A 15,169-nucleotide genomic window follows, 5' to 3' on the forward strand; every position below is an offset into this window, starting at 1 on the left:
TATCTTACAGACTCTCAATTTTAAAATGTAAATGGTACAGGATATTGATAAACCAATTAGCACTGATGCAAAGCAAATTCCTCTTTTATCTCAATTACAACATGACAACTTAATAGGTCAAGATAGTCTAACATCTGAGACAAGGGCAATTCAATAAAACAACTGCATCTTGATATGGTAATTAAGAGGAAATGTGAATCCATTACACTGCCTCGTGTATGTGTGCACATGTAGGCGTTCTTTTTTTTATTTATTTAAGCATTTGATGCCCTCTTGCTGTTTTTATAGTGTATCAAATCCACATGAACACAGTGTAAAGCTCAGTTGATAAGTATCTACAATATCTGTAGTTTTAGCAGGCCAATTGTAAGGATGCAACTGTGCAGATGAATAATTCATGAAGAACACTTGAAAGATACACAATTGCAAGATAATCTCTTCAAACATAAGACTGCATATGAACTTACAAATGATTTAGATCTGGCTAAAAGAATTTATGAAGATTCAAATATGGTGATACTGAAGTGGTTCTTGCATGCCCTGTATTTGAAAAATCCTGAACACCAGCGCAAAATAAATAAGCTACAATTGGAGAGGGCAATTTTATTTATTTGTTTTTTAATATACCGCTGTACAAGCAGCAAGTCAAATGCACCGCCTGTTAGAAAAGAAATGGTGTTTTTAGCATTGAAAAGAGCGTAGTGGAGCATACTCCACTTTCTCAACAAAATAGTAGTTTTGGCAACTAAGTTAAACAACAAGGACAAAGTCTGACAGAAAGGTTATGTTCTTTTGTATGCTTTAATTTGATACATGCACTATATTGGAAATTTTACTTTATTTTGGAACAATTTTCCAAAGGTAGACAAACTAACAAGAGTATCATACTCAGAATACACTGTACATGAGCTTAGAATCCAATAGTTACCTCTGTATTACCTCTGCTTATATATATAATGTAAGACAAACATTATTGTACAGTGTGCTATAACAGAATAAACAAATTCTTATCTTCAGGTGCAGAATGGAATGATCTATACAGTCAATACAAGAGAATATTTCTGTTCTGAAGAGCCCTACCTTAGTTAAATAGCATCTTTAGCACGTTAATGACTTTTATAAAAGAATTTCTGGGCAAAGTGTATCTATGCTGTCCAATCACCATTGTCTCAGCAACAGTCAGCTGTAAAACACAAGATTGTGAACACAGAAAAAATCCCTTCAATCTAATACAAGAATCAAACAAACCTGATTCCAAGATTCATAGCCTCAGCAGTTCCAATCATACTGATGGCCAAAAGCATGTTGTTGCAGATCTTTGCAGCCTGAAAAAAAGTTGAACAGCCAATAAGTTTTTACATTTTCTAATGCAAACGTGTTAAGTTTATGCATAGGTAACATTCAGTAAATCTAAATTTAGAAGAAACAAAGCTGAAATCCATGTTCTCTAAGAAGTATAATTTAACAAGTCAATGTGAAAAAACACCGGGACAGATGTTTTGGCACTAAGCTACACAGTATACTGGAGAACCGTGCCAAGAGATTATTTTATAAACATGTGGTTGAAGAATAAGGAAACAAGTGAGAAGATATAATACAATGCATTTAGTTCTGGAATAAAAAAGTGGATATCACTCAAGAAAAATAAAGCACCAAAAATAAAAGACTGAGATAACTATCAAGCCCTCAGCAAGCATTACCTGTCCAGTTCCAACCTCTCCACAATACACCACATTAGAACCCATGCATGTTAGCAACTCTTTGGCAGCATCAAATTCCTGTTCCACTCCACCAACCATGAAAGTAAGGTTTCCAGCTCGAGCAGCTCCAACACCTGAATCAAGACAACATTGGATTTAATACCAGTATTTTTTTGTTGTTGTTGTTACAAAAAAATCTTAACAACTTCATCTTATCAGTAAGGGTCTGATGATGCAAAATTTATGCGTTTAATACTTCCTTTATGATGAATCCCTCAGATGATGTAAAAGTAAGCCTATATCTTAAACACAGGATCAGGGATCTTAATTCTCAAGCATTTGATGAAGATAAAGCCACCTTATGAAAGGCTGTATTTTCAGGAATACTGGCAGACAAACAATTCACAAGAATTATAGAAAACTGGCAAAATGACTCTATAATTTAATATGAAGAAACAACCAACCCTTTCTGCAACCTTGCACTCCATAAAATTAATTGTATCTGAATAATTAAATAACATTTCTGTTTTGTCAAACTTCTCTGAATATGTGAATATGACTATTTACAAAGAATTGCTCAAAGTTAACTCCACTTTTATCAGCCTTTCCAAACCCCAGGCTAAGTTTTATCAGTGCTTGCTCATTTTTACATAACTGAACATCTAAAAGCCACAGACATGTAAAACAAGGTGTTTGCCTTCTGAATATTTGCAGTTTATTATGTCTCTAATCTAAAGCAAAATTCTACTTAATTTCAGAAACATTTAGTTTTCTATGCATAAACTTAACACATATACAGCTACATAAAGAGCTATGCAAAACCAGTGTAAAGATGATTGACATTAGCACACATATGTATATATTATTCCCAGTTTTATTTTGAAAAGTCTATCCTATCTTTACCATGGGTCTGGAAGAACATACCCCAAAACTGACTAACACAACAGCTTCCTCACTATTTTTCACTTCAGCAAGAAGTGTAGACAATATACGTTCTCTGTGTTATGCATCAGATGCATGGCCCATTTTCAAATAAAACATGCTCAACTAGTTACAGCGGTCCTTCAAATGATACCCAGGTGAAATGGTTTGTTTTTCTGTATAGGATGGAAAATTCTGCTTCTACAGTAAGACAACCCGCTCTCCAGCTATGATTCACACTTCTTTTTCAGCAATTATCTACCATAATATTATCTACCATTAATAGCTGTTTATATAGAAATAGTTTCCAGAGTGTAACTGGAAGAGCCTTCACTGAGCTAGACATTGTGTAGTAACAAATGAAAAGACACTCCTAAAATGGGATTTCACAAGTTTTCATTTGCACCCATTACCTCCTGTCCTGTCACTGGGTACCACTGAGAAGAGTCTGTCTCCCCCACTCCCATCAGATACTTCTACATGTGGATGAGATCCCCCTGAGCCTTCTCCTCTCACTGCTAAACAGTCTCAGTTCTCTCAGCCACTGCTCTCGTGGAAGATGCTCCAGTCCCTTCATCAACTTAGTGTCCCTTCATTTTCTTGTACTGGGGAGCCCAGAGCTGGAACGTACAGAAGAACTCTGGCAGACACAAGCTTTAACCAAATCAGTCCATACATACCCAACACTCACTGCTGCTCCTAAAACAATGCTTGTTCCAATGTATCTACAATGGTAGAGACCTTTCTGCTCTGGTTAAGAAACACCCTATTTGCAGCCAGTCCTAATCTCACTTGAACAAGTCCTCTCCAGCCAACTCATGTGGCAAAACCCAGGAACTGAAGGAAGAGCAAACCCTAGACTTAGAGCTAACACAAACACGTCATTGTCATCTTGTTGGCTACCAATTTACTACATACATGACCGCAAAGATTGCTACGTTAATAAACACAATGATTTTCATTCCGTTCCTCCAGCTATTTTTATTCAAACCACATAATGGCCTTTACCACTAATCCTGTGATCTGACCTGCAGCAAATTAAGTAGACAATTTAAGTCAAAGCTTACAAACAAAATCCAGTACTATCCATCATAGGTCAATAGCCTTGTATCTAGATTACAGACTGCTAAATAGCTTCAGAGAGTCATTTATTAGAGCAAAATTAATGCTGACAATAGTTTTCAGCTGGTTAATCTTCTGACAGCTGCACTCTCTCACTTGTTCAAATGCTTACATTTCAAGTAGAAAAAATAAATTAGCTAACTAGAAAAAAGAGCAATTTGTTGTATAATGCAGAAGGCTTGGAAAATTCTGTTTTTAAAAACAAAAACCTGTTTACTTTGTGCTAAATTTTATCATCCAGGGTCCTTGCCAACTATCAGCTATTTTATCAAAATTAAACAAGCAACACTGCAAATCTACACTGGCAATTTCAGAAAGTTTTGGCAGGGAGTCTAGGCGTACAAGAACTGTAACTTCAGCTAAAAATAGAAATCAAAAGTCATTAGAAAAGAATGCAAAGCTTTATTTAAAATATCACAGATTCTACACCAACAACACAGGCCAGTGAAGTATTATCAGCTTCTAACATTAAAGAGAGCATGGGAGAAAGCAAAGCAGCTCAATGAAATCATAAAGCTAATAATTAGTTTTCATCTTTTGACTTTTGAAAGACTGCTCACTACCTAAAATAGTGCTATATATACACCACTGCTGATTAGGGTCAGAAGTCCATAAAGCCTTCAGAATCTATTTGCTCTTTCTAAAATACAGAAAGCTTCCTATCATCAGGGAAGAGTTGTGGAGAAACTGTGTTTGTGAGCAGCACATTTAAGATCTTCTCCTCTGCAAAGCAAGGCTGCTGGAGCCCATGGGAGCAGTCCTATGCTTGGCTTCTCCAGGATGATGCCCCCAACCCACCTACTCTTTAAAACACTCGTCACTTCTGACCAAGTTTCCCATGGGGTAAGGATGAGTTCAATCCACGGGATTCTCACTTGGATTGCCATTGGTTTGCTCAATGGACCCAAGGTGGAGTAGTTCCCAAGTTCAAACCTTTAGACAAAAATGTGAATGGAGCCCTCATATGACAGCAACAACTGGTTGCGGCTGTACTGGGATAGTCTGGATTTGGATGATCTCAAGTTTCAGGTTCCCAGCCAGGCAGCCTAGTTCAGTAGCCACCCTTCCCTTCCATATCTGCTTTTCCTTGCTTATTACCACTCCAACAACATTTAACACCTTGGAAAAAGTCTTCTAGTTTGCAACTGATGTTTCCAGCTCCAAAAACTAAGGTCTTACCTCTAGAGCTGCATCAGTGAAAGCACTTTAGTTAAATGCAGCTTATTACTAAGAATACATATTGCTAGGAAAAAAAGTTGTTAATATAAAGATGTTACATAAAATTATCTGCTTCCAGTTTCAGTTGTATTAAGTTATATTATATTTCCATAAGAACAGCAGGGTGGAGATCAGTTAAAAAAGAAGTGATACTCTAAGGCTGCTCATTGGAACACCATTAGTTACACTGCTGAAAACACAGAACACCCTATGCCAAAAATATTTAAATCACTGTTGTGTTGCACCTTCACATAACGTTTTTTTCGTTGCTGACAAAGTTGAGAACAAAAAACTAAAAGTAAATACAACTCCTAAGGACAGGCTAACGATGAGGGCTATAACATCAAAAAGCTTAGATGGCAAACATCTATTTCGTCATTGATCTATTCAACACCTCGTCTACTGAGCAAGGCAGAATTTCAGCAACTAGTTTATGATCTAAAAAGGATGTAAAAATAAACAAGAAAAATAGTGTTAGAGTTTTAATCCTCTCTCTTATTTTACAATGTTGTACCTTCACACATTAGAGCTGAAGCTTTGCCTGTTGTGTTTTGGGAAGTGCAAGCAAACACCGGTACCGTATTCCAGCATTTTTCCAAAAATGCAACTTAAGTGACTATAGTATCTTCAAACAAGCAGTTTCTTGTCATGTTTGCTCTCCTTCAGATAGGATGAACTTGAAAGCCTGCATCTGTATAGCTTGTGTGTGTGCATGATTATAAGCTCTAAGCAATTCCTTCTAAGTACCTGCCAGCTCACATGAAGTACTTTGTCTTTTGCAACTCACAAAAAGTTAAACCAAGATACACAAGGAAAGATTAGCTGCAAAGGTTACTATTGTTTTGCTACGTATATAAATCCAAAACCAACTAAAAGGCACGTACAGGCAACATCGTCTACAAATCCCTACTTGACATAAAAGCAGGATATTTAAAATGATACCACAAATTTAAAATAGCCATGAGGAAGCTAGTTATTTTTATAAAATATAAATAGGGTATCATTTTCTTCTAGTTGCTTCACAGACAAAGTCTGACATCCTCAATCTATTTCTAGGGAACGAGTAAACAGACCAGTCTTAGAAAATTTAAAAAAAAAAAAAAAAAAAAACACTCAAAGGGATTAGATTTCTCCCTGTTACAAAAACCAGCATCAAAGGTAGAGCTATGAAGCTATTCTACTGCTGTATAACCAAAACACAGTAAATCACTTAATTTGCTCAAAAGAACTTAAATGTTTTAACCGGTCTGCCATCAACGCAGATAAAGAAGAGGGCCGATGGGACTGGGCTGCGATGTGAGCCGTCTTTAAAATGCAATTGTTCTAATCATTTTCTACAGATGCAGCCTCACAAGGGGCTGCTGTCACAGGGACCATTTACGACTTGTTATGGTGTCTCTATTGTTTACCAGCGACATTCGCTAAAAAGGCGACAGCTGGGACAGAAAGCTGCTACTCAACGAACAATATAATCCCGTGAAAGTAATCAACAAATTTAAGGGTGTTAATTAACTTTACACTTTATCATGTTCAATTAGTTGTCCTTTCTCGAAAAGATTGCCGTGCACAATCGGTTTAGAGCGTGCCATGTTTGATTTGTAAGTGATCACTGTTTCTGTTTCAAAGTCCATGTCAGATGTCCTCTTGGGTTTTGGTGACACAGATGAATGGCTCTGCACATGTTAGGGGTGATCTGGTTTAACATAAACCAGCACAACGTAACCCCTTGTTAACGGAGCGCTGGCCTTGCCGGCACAGGAGCGCCCACGCTCACGGCCGCACACCGTACGTGCACGAGCCCCTTCCAACAGCGCCGCAGACAATTCCAAGTTTGGTTTTTGCTGAAACACAAAGACACAAATAAACGGGCAATTTTTCATCATTATATCTCAAAGCAAGACTTGTCTTTTAGGGGCACGCTTGGGATCATTTCTTCCCAGCAAGATCCCGAGCTCCGCTGCATTATGCGCCCGTGCACAAGCACGTTCGCACATTTTACATAATGCACGCTGCCTTTTAATGGCAGCTGAGCAAATGCCGGGTAGATGGGCTAAGTTCTAGTGGGTATCAAATTCTGTGCTGACTTTTAAATGTCTATGTTGCATTTATAATGGCAGACATTCTAGAAGAGAGTTAATTTAATTTATTATTAAAATTTGCCATTTTCCCTTTAGTGCACCCGTTCCTGCTTGCTAATGGGACAAGGCAAAGCTCATGATGAAGCGACAATGTACTTGGAAGTACGCCTTAATGAAAGTCATTGCTATTTCTCTCTTCTGATAAATCGAGCCTCACATCACCATACCTCATAAACTACTGATGTTTGAACAAAAATGGAAATGGAGGTTCAGGTCAGTGCTTTGAAGATTTATACAACGAGTACGCAATATTACTCTAGGAAAAAAGCACGCTTAAGGAAGTAGAAGCATCTCTCTTGCAGCATAAACCAATTATAAAACGTGCAAAATTATGGCTGTGCAAAGAAAAAGAAGTAGTTGATTTTTATTCTGCAGCAACAGGCAAATTAAATACACATTATCGTAATCATTTAAGCAGTTACGTCGTACAGAAAAAGCAAACTGCAAAAAAAAAAAATCCACAAAACAAAATAAAAATGCAAAGAAAGCCCAATGGAAAAGTTGTTAACTCTGAAAGCTAATAATGGACTAAGTTAAATATTTAAGAGGAAATTATAGACTATATCAGAAATAGCTGAAACCACAAAAAAAAGCAGTATAAAACATTAGTTTTCTGCTAGGAAGAAGATCTGCAGGGAGAAGGGAAGCGGTCGATAGATCCTTAAATTGGATGCAATAGCTGTTCTTCTATCCCAAGTTGGCAGCTGCTACATTTGCAGACCTGGTTCATTATTTACCCATAATGACCATCAAGCTCCAGTCAAAGTCAGATCACAACAACTGTCAGCAGCTCTTTTAATTAGCCTTGTTTGAATTCAGATAAATATCACAATGGCCCAGCTTCTGCTGAAAAAGCAACAGAAGACTGCAGAGAGTAAGCTGCTCTGACTTCCGAACAAACAGGATTGTGAAAAAGTCTGGGGAACAAAAGTTTTTTGTTTGTTTTTCGACTGAGGAAGGAATGGTGATGTACACATTATTATTTTTCCCTCATGAGATATTCATATCTCGACCTACAATTCCTGTTTATGGGCAAATTTGTGCATCTCAAATGCCAACTCAAAGCATTACCCCACAATCTATAACGTAAACTTAAAGAAATGGTTTACAGGTACTAATTAAATCTCTAACCTCTGTGAAACCGTACGTTTTGAAAAACTGAATCAGAATTAAGGAATGCACATATTAACAGGATTATCCTCTCTCCTAATTTATCTCCTTCTGTTTGTTTATCCTCAGGGAACATAATCTTCTGTTGCATCAAGCCACTCTCATTCTCCCTGTGTCAGCAGCAGAATAATAATTCCCACCTCCTCCTCCACCCCCGCCTCCCACAAGCACAGGCAAGACCGAGGAGTGGATCTGACTGTGTGCATCAGCATTAATGCTCCATGCAGCTATTTTCATAACAGTGGCGTAGACTGAAAGAAAGATGCAAGAGAGGTGTGCAATATGCTACCTGTTCTGGAGAGCCCAGCGTGACAAGCAGTAATTAAACAAATTTTCCCTCCTACAATAATACGAAAGCAGAAGGTATGGACAGAGAATGCTTTAATACCCTTTCTTTAGCACCTCTGTTGCTGTTGTGGTCGAGTGTATTTTGCTAGCTGCTGTATGAAGACAAAAGCCAGCACCAAACTCTCCGGTCCCACGTAGCAATGTGAGATGTGCTGCTGTACATGCAAAGATCCTCAGGGGCCTCAAGGAGAACATATGTAGGGATTTACACAAATCAAGAGGATACATGTATGGAAACAATAGGTACCCCTGAGTTACAGTAGCACAGGATATCTCCCTTTTGGGCATACACTCAAAATTATTTAAACATCATCAGGAAAGTAGCAAAGAAGGAAGGGTAGAGAACTGATTAAACAAAAAAGGCAAAATGGTAACGAGAGGCTCTACGCTTTTAAGGGAAGAAGAGTGCAATTCTATAGGGATTAGTACTTGAACTTGGACATGGACACCAGAATAAAAATCTTCGGTCTGATTTAGATGTACTATAGAAGGATGCCAAAACGCAGAAAACAATATGTCCTCTCAATAAATCATGCAAAAACGGAGTGGAAGCTATTGTTAAAATGGTTTAATATAAAGCAAACACACCAGAAAAATTGATGAGATGGTATTGAGTAGCAACTGACTCCTCCAAAATGATTAGCCAAAGAAAGTAAGTTGCAAAAGGCAAATGCACACAGAAGGCACTTTAACTTTTTCAACAGAAGTACAAAGAGAAAGAAAGGCCTTAAGAGATCACTCTGTCGGCAGCATTGCGTTTAGTTCTGGTCACTGTAATGGCAAAGTGAAATATCAGAGTACCAGGAAAGTTACCAAGGAAAAAGGTTAACAGCCTTGCAATAAGAAAGGAAATAAAATATGATTTATTAAGTTGCTTATTTTTAATACCTCAAATACATTTTCCATGCCAGTCATCTCTCCTATGCCCTCTCTTTAAACCATACTCCACCATAAAAAGCCCCAGACAACAGAAAAAGCCCTTAGGTGTTCTTGCTGGAGTACCACATTTAGCTACTCCTTTATCCATCTCTAACATTTATATATACACGATAAATCTCATTTGGGTCTGCAGGCTGATATAGAAATAATAAAACTTAACAACAATCACAAGCATCCACTGTCTTGGGCAGCAAAGCTACCTGCATGGAGCTCAGCAGAATCGAAAAGAAGCATTTCAGTTTTTATCCAAACATTAGCAGGAAGGCTGGTAGGTCAGTGCACGACTGAAGCAGTGTATTCCAGGCATCCAATAAAGCACGGTTCTAAAGCAGGCTTCAGGACAGCCCAAATACAAAGCACGTGCCACTAAGCTATCTGCTTAACCTTAGCTCAGTTCCAAGGGAGCGCAGCATAAATACGAAAGAAATATCAAATGTGAAAGAAACAAAGAAAATAACCCCTGATCTTCTTGGCCAGCACTACTGTTTGAAACTCCAGTGTTTTAGTGTAAGTCTGAAAACGAAACACGAACATGCACAGTTTCTCAACTACGTGGGCCAATGTTATCCTTCCATGCAACAAAAATTGAGCAGGCGGGCTCCAGCACAACTCCCATGTTGGCTGGATTATGCACCGAGTCCTAAAACCAAAACAATTTCTCAGCCACATATTGCAAAAGCAAAAACATTTTCTAGCATTAGAAAGGTGACGGAGCCAAGTATTAAACATAGACTGAGGACACCACAACTCCATACTACGCAGAAGATCTGCAACCAGAAAACAGACTGTTAGGAGACTGCATGAGAAAAAGCTCAAAGCGATGAGCATTTACAATGTTCTCTTTAGAAAACGTAAAATCCCAGAAGAGCTATTTTATCTGCTCTAACTAAAATCAACAGACAATATCAAAATGAACAACAACAATAACAAAGCCACCCCAGAATCGTAATGTTTGTGAGGGGCAGCAAAAGCCACGATCGGAACCCCAAGCCCACCTTGGCATAGCAGCTTTTGATCTCATCTACCTTGACTGAGCATCACACAATTGCTGTGCAATTTTGTGACCAAGAAAAGCAGACATTTGGCCAAACTTGCTGAGCCTTGCAAATTACAAAAAGCAGTTACCCATACGCCACCACATTTGCAGATTTTTCTAGTTGGACTTGAATGCCTGTACCTAGAAGGTAAGAAATCCTCACGCATTCTAATGTAAGCCCACAGCAAAAAGCAGGTATGTTGATACTTCATGGTGGAATAGATATGTGATAGCTAAAACCCTGTATTGTAACAGAAAAACAAAAACCTTAAGAAGGAAAAATAAATCAGGACATTTTAATGTTATTTTTTTACATATTTCTCCAGTATCAGTACAACTGTAACAAGATATTAATCCCCTTTTACATAAACCAAACTATTTAAACGATTTAATCCTTTATGCTTTTCTTTACCATGTCACCCTCAGACAGACTCCCAAAAGCAACAAAGCACGGCAGCATTTTTTTTTTCTGAATAAAGAAAGCATTAAGCACATTGCTAAAAACAATAAAAAATCAAAAGCACATGGAGGTAGGCATTGAAACTGCATTGTTCAACAGGTATGGGTTCAAGTGCTCTGCTCAATAGAAGATTCCCTTTGGAGAAAGTCAGCTGCAGAAGCCTAAAATCATACGGATACATTTCTTTCGATGCATTCATTGGTCCTTTCCTGTGACATTATAAAATAAAAGCATTGTAAACACAGAAAAAAAAATAAAACTAAAAGCATTCAAATGGGTGTGGAACAGCATAACGTACTGATCCCTAAGCATTTCTGGTTTATCTCGTAGTTGAGGATGTAGCAACCGAGCAGTAGGAGCACATTTACATTTACAACATTTAAAATGCATCCACTGTATAACAGCAGCAACCTAATGAAACTCTAAACTAAAATAGGCAACAACATATAGTCAGAAGGAAGTGTCCGACAAGTTATTTAAAAAGAATCCAGTATTTTCTGCTGGAGACTTGCCCGGCTGTGCGTTTTAATTTTGCCTATTTAGGGTACAGCCTGTGACAGGACAACTGACGCAGTGTCACCAACTGAAATGGGAAAGAAATGCTTACGAAAATAATAGGACCGAAGACTGAAAAAAACATTTTTGAAAAAACTTTTGAACTTTGTACCTTGAAGTGTTATGAGCGGTATGAGGACCAAGAATTTTTTCATTCAGGTGAACAACTGTCACAGTGCATTGCTTTAGATGCAGTGGTTACCCTTCTGCAACCACTTTGTCGTTGAATCTTGCCGCAAGATACAGTATAAGAGTCCATATATTCTGTCTTTCATTTTCTTCTAAAAATATATGCTTATTTTTAAGCAAGCCTAACTTTATATCCATAAAGTAGCTGCACATTTCCTGCTGCCTAATTTCAGCATGTTCATGGTTAATTCTAGAAGCCTTTATTCAGCGCTAAAAAAGCAAAGTAGAATATGCAAGCTGACAAGGACTGCAAGAAAAGCAGACCAATTTGGAAGGATCCAGACCTTCCATTTAAGGCATCCTTCATTATACGGCCGTTCTCATATCTATTTCCTGTTTAGGAACCCTCCGCACATCATGCTATTATTACTCCTTTGCAAAATAAAAAATATATCTCTTCCGTAGGACTGGATTTAGCATTGCCCTCCAGCCCAAAACGTAACGTACTATTCAGTGTTCTCAAATGTATTTGATGCCTGGTACCCAATGAGTTCAAAACACGCAATTTCAATTCATGCTTCTTTACATCACGCTAATTCTAAGTTTAATATGGAAATATCTTTAAAATAGATAATCTTTTTCTTGCTACTTTTATTGTTTCCGGAAGGACAAATACGCAATCATATGGTTTAAATTTACAAATCTTTACATGCTCTAAATGCTGCACTTAAATGAAACAAAATATTTTCACATTTAATGGTACTGAGTGACAGCTTAAAGAAATCCACTATAAAGTTATTCTTGTACTTCCTTTTTCCCAACTAACTATAACTATTCCAGCACTACAACTTAAGCAATTTTGCACAAAACAAATTAACCTTTTTTCTTTAATGTAACGGTATCTAAATTCAACGCATGCCCTGGTCTTCCATAAGGAAAAGAAAAGAAAAGGCTGCATTTTGCCTATGAAAAGAATCAAGAGGGTAACAAAGTTAATTATTCCTCATAATCAGTAATTATGATTAGATAAGAGAGTCTTTGGTAATGAACTGCTCTAATGATGGAGGACCTCCATCCTAAGAAATATAATAGTGCATTAACATAACTGTGTATGCAAAGTACATAGAACCACCGCCACAGTTAACTTGTCATTGAATGATTAAATCGGAATTCATAATTAGAAAAATCCACAGTGTAATTTATTGGCCTTCCTGACAGTTCTGGTTCATTAGAAGTTGATTACCAAACAGTGACCTCTAGTGGCCCGCAGGTTTTTCATGCTATCGTGTTCCTCTGAACTGCTACCGGCTGCGATTTAACCTAAAAAAAAAAAAAAAAAAAAAAAAAAAAAAAAAAGGCAATTCGAGGAATTTAAAGTGTTTCTCTTGATCAATCCTTTTTCGCATCTCTTAAAGTCTACAGTGTGCTAATTGTTTCAAAAAATGCTTTCCCTTTCTGTGACCAGTTATAAATGTGTACATTTGTATAAAAGTGAATATAAACGTACATATACTTGGGAAAAAAACAAACTTCTCAGCTTTAAAGTTAATACTGAGGTTAACACAGCTCTCATGCTAATTAATATTTATATACTGATTAAACATAATGTTTTTCAGAACTTTAGAAAACAAACAAACAAAAACCACTTCTCCAGTGTCTGTTACAGAGACCTCGAGGATCTCACACTCCGAACAAGCCTTCGTATCTGAAAGCAAAGTGCCTCTGAGCGCTGCCTGTGAGCAGTCACTTCTGCACTAAACCAAGTGGTACTGGCTTGGATGGAGAGGACACAGGACGGGAAAGCTGAAAATTCCCCAGCTGTCTGTTCCAAATTGAGAAAAAAAAAGCCCCATGGTTAGTACTAATTGCTGAACTTGTGATGATTTAACTTAAAATTCATTTTAAAAGGATACAACTTAAATTTAAGTAAGATTTGCATTTAGCTGCAAAATCTTTTAAGCGTTAGAGAGTGGAATTTCCCCTCACTCACCATAATGAAGCCACTGTTCAGCTATTTAGGCAGTCTTCTATTTTAAGTTTTTCCATTATGATATATATGCTTTTTCTTGCAATAGGACAGTGGCTAATGGTTTTTTAATCCAAATATTTTTAACAGGAAGTAGCACATCTGAAACTAATATAGAAGTTACTCAAACACAGCATTAAACAAAAATCCATATTCAGAGCATTCAAGCAATTGAGATTTCAAATGTTTTCATTTTGCATCTTGTTCTGGTTTCCAAGACTAACATTATAGAAGGGACGTGCATGTATTTTTCTTTGTTTTGGTCTAACACGGAACTGGCCACAAAAAATAATGTCCTCTTATCAGAGAGAAGCTAGAAAATAAACTGTGTGGTCCTGTTTCATACACAAACAGATTTTTCAGAGAGAACTACTTCAGCCTCTCAAACGAGGTGAAGTCTATCATGCGGGTTTGCTGGAAACAGCTTTAACAATTGCAATAAACAGAGAAACGGATAGCTGCAGGACAGAGATCCCCACCTCTGATTTTCCCATGCACGAGTGAGTGAGTGTGTGCGTGTGTGTGTGCATATGCGTGTGTGCACATGCTAGGTCCTAGCTGTTTGTGGCGATGATTTAATATAGTGACTGGATAATGAGCTGTGCTCCCCGCAGCAAGTGAATCACCATTTAATGCTATTATCAACAGTTCATGACCCACCGGCATGAAATGTCAGCCTGATTAATCTGAACACTACTGACCTCGGAGAGCAAAAGCTACCTTATTGCCAGAATTTAATATATAATAAAACCATACACGGAATATAAATATCTGATAAAGAAAAGCCATTAACAGAAATTCTACTTAATTCTAGTCTGCTGTTTCTTTTACGTTTGCTAAGACACAATTTATTTTTTTTCTTAATAAATACTTTTGTCTAGTCAAGCAGGAAGCAATCCATTAGGACCTATTATTTTGATGTACAGTGAAACACTTCAAAATGGCTGTCCAAATACAAACCCCCGGTTGATACAAATAAGAAGAAAATTAGAATATGCTAGTGTAGGACTTGCTACTGTCAATTCATATCAGGAAATGATCAGAAATTGTTCTTGCTTTTCTAAGGTCAACGAGGCAATAAAAATACCGATCTGTAAACAGAAACGGTTTGTATGAGTGATGCTGCGCGGCTCAGAGAAGAAAGCTACCTTAGCCTAATAAGACCAATATGCCTCAGATAGATTAGAAACTTGTGTCAGTTGAATATAAAGGGGAAAAAAACAGCAACGTATTTTATTATATGTACAATGAAGATTTTTCCTTATATAACTGAACATCATGATACAGCCCCACTCAACACAATTATTAGAGATTTATCGATTCTCCATGGAGAATGAACCATGAAAAATGAAAAACAAAACAAAAACAATGAAAAACAAAACAAACTTTCTCCAATCATGATTAGGT

General features: G+C 37.3%; 1 protein-coding gene across 1 annotated transcript in view; it reads right to left on the bottom strand.

Annotated features, from left to right (window-relative positions):
* Positions 1-15,169, bottom strand: part of HIBADH (3-hydroxyisobutyrate dehydrogenase) — an 82,533-nt gene that overhangs the window by 12,035 nt on the left and 55,329 nt on the right. Inside the window, exons 5-6 of the mRNA XM_035318470.1 lie at positions 1,701-1,834; positions 1,249-1,325 (exon numbers count right to left, since the gene is read on the bottom strand). Of these exons, the coding sequence (XP_035174361.1) occupies positions 1,249-1,325; positions 1,701-1,834 (211 nt within the window). The remainder of the gene's footprint in view (positions 1-1,248; positions 1,326-1,700; positions 1,835-15,169) is intronic.

This window comes from Oxyura jamaicensis, chromosome 2 (assembly GCF_011077185.1).
Source record: "Oxyura jamaicensis isolate SHBP4307 breed ruddy duck chromosome 2, BPBGC_Ojam_1.0, whole genome shotgun sequence".
Taxonomy (NCBI): domain Eukaryota; kingdom Metazoa; phylum Chordata; class Aves; order Anseriformes; family Anatidae; genus Oxyura; species Oxyura jamaicensis.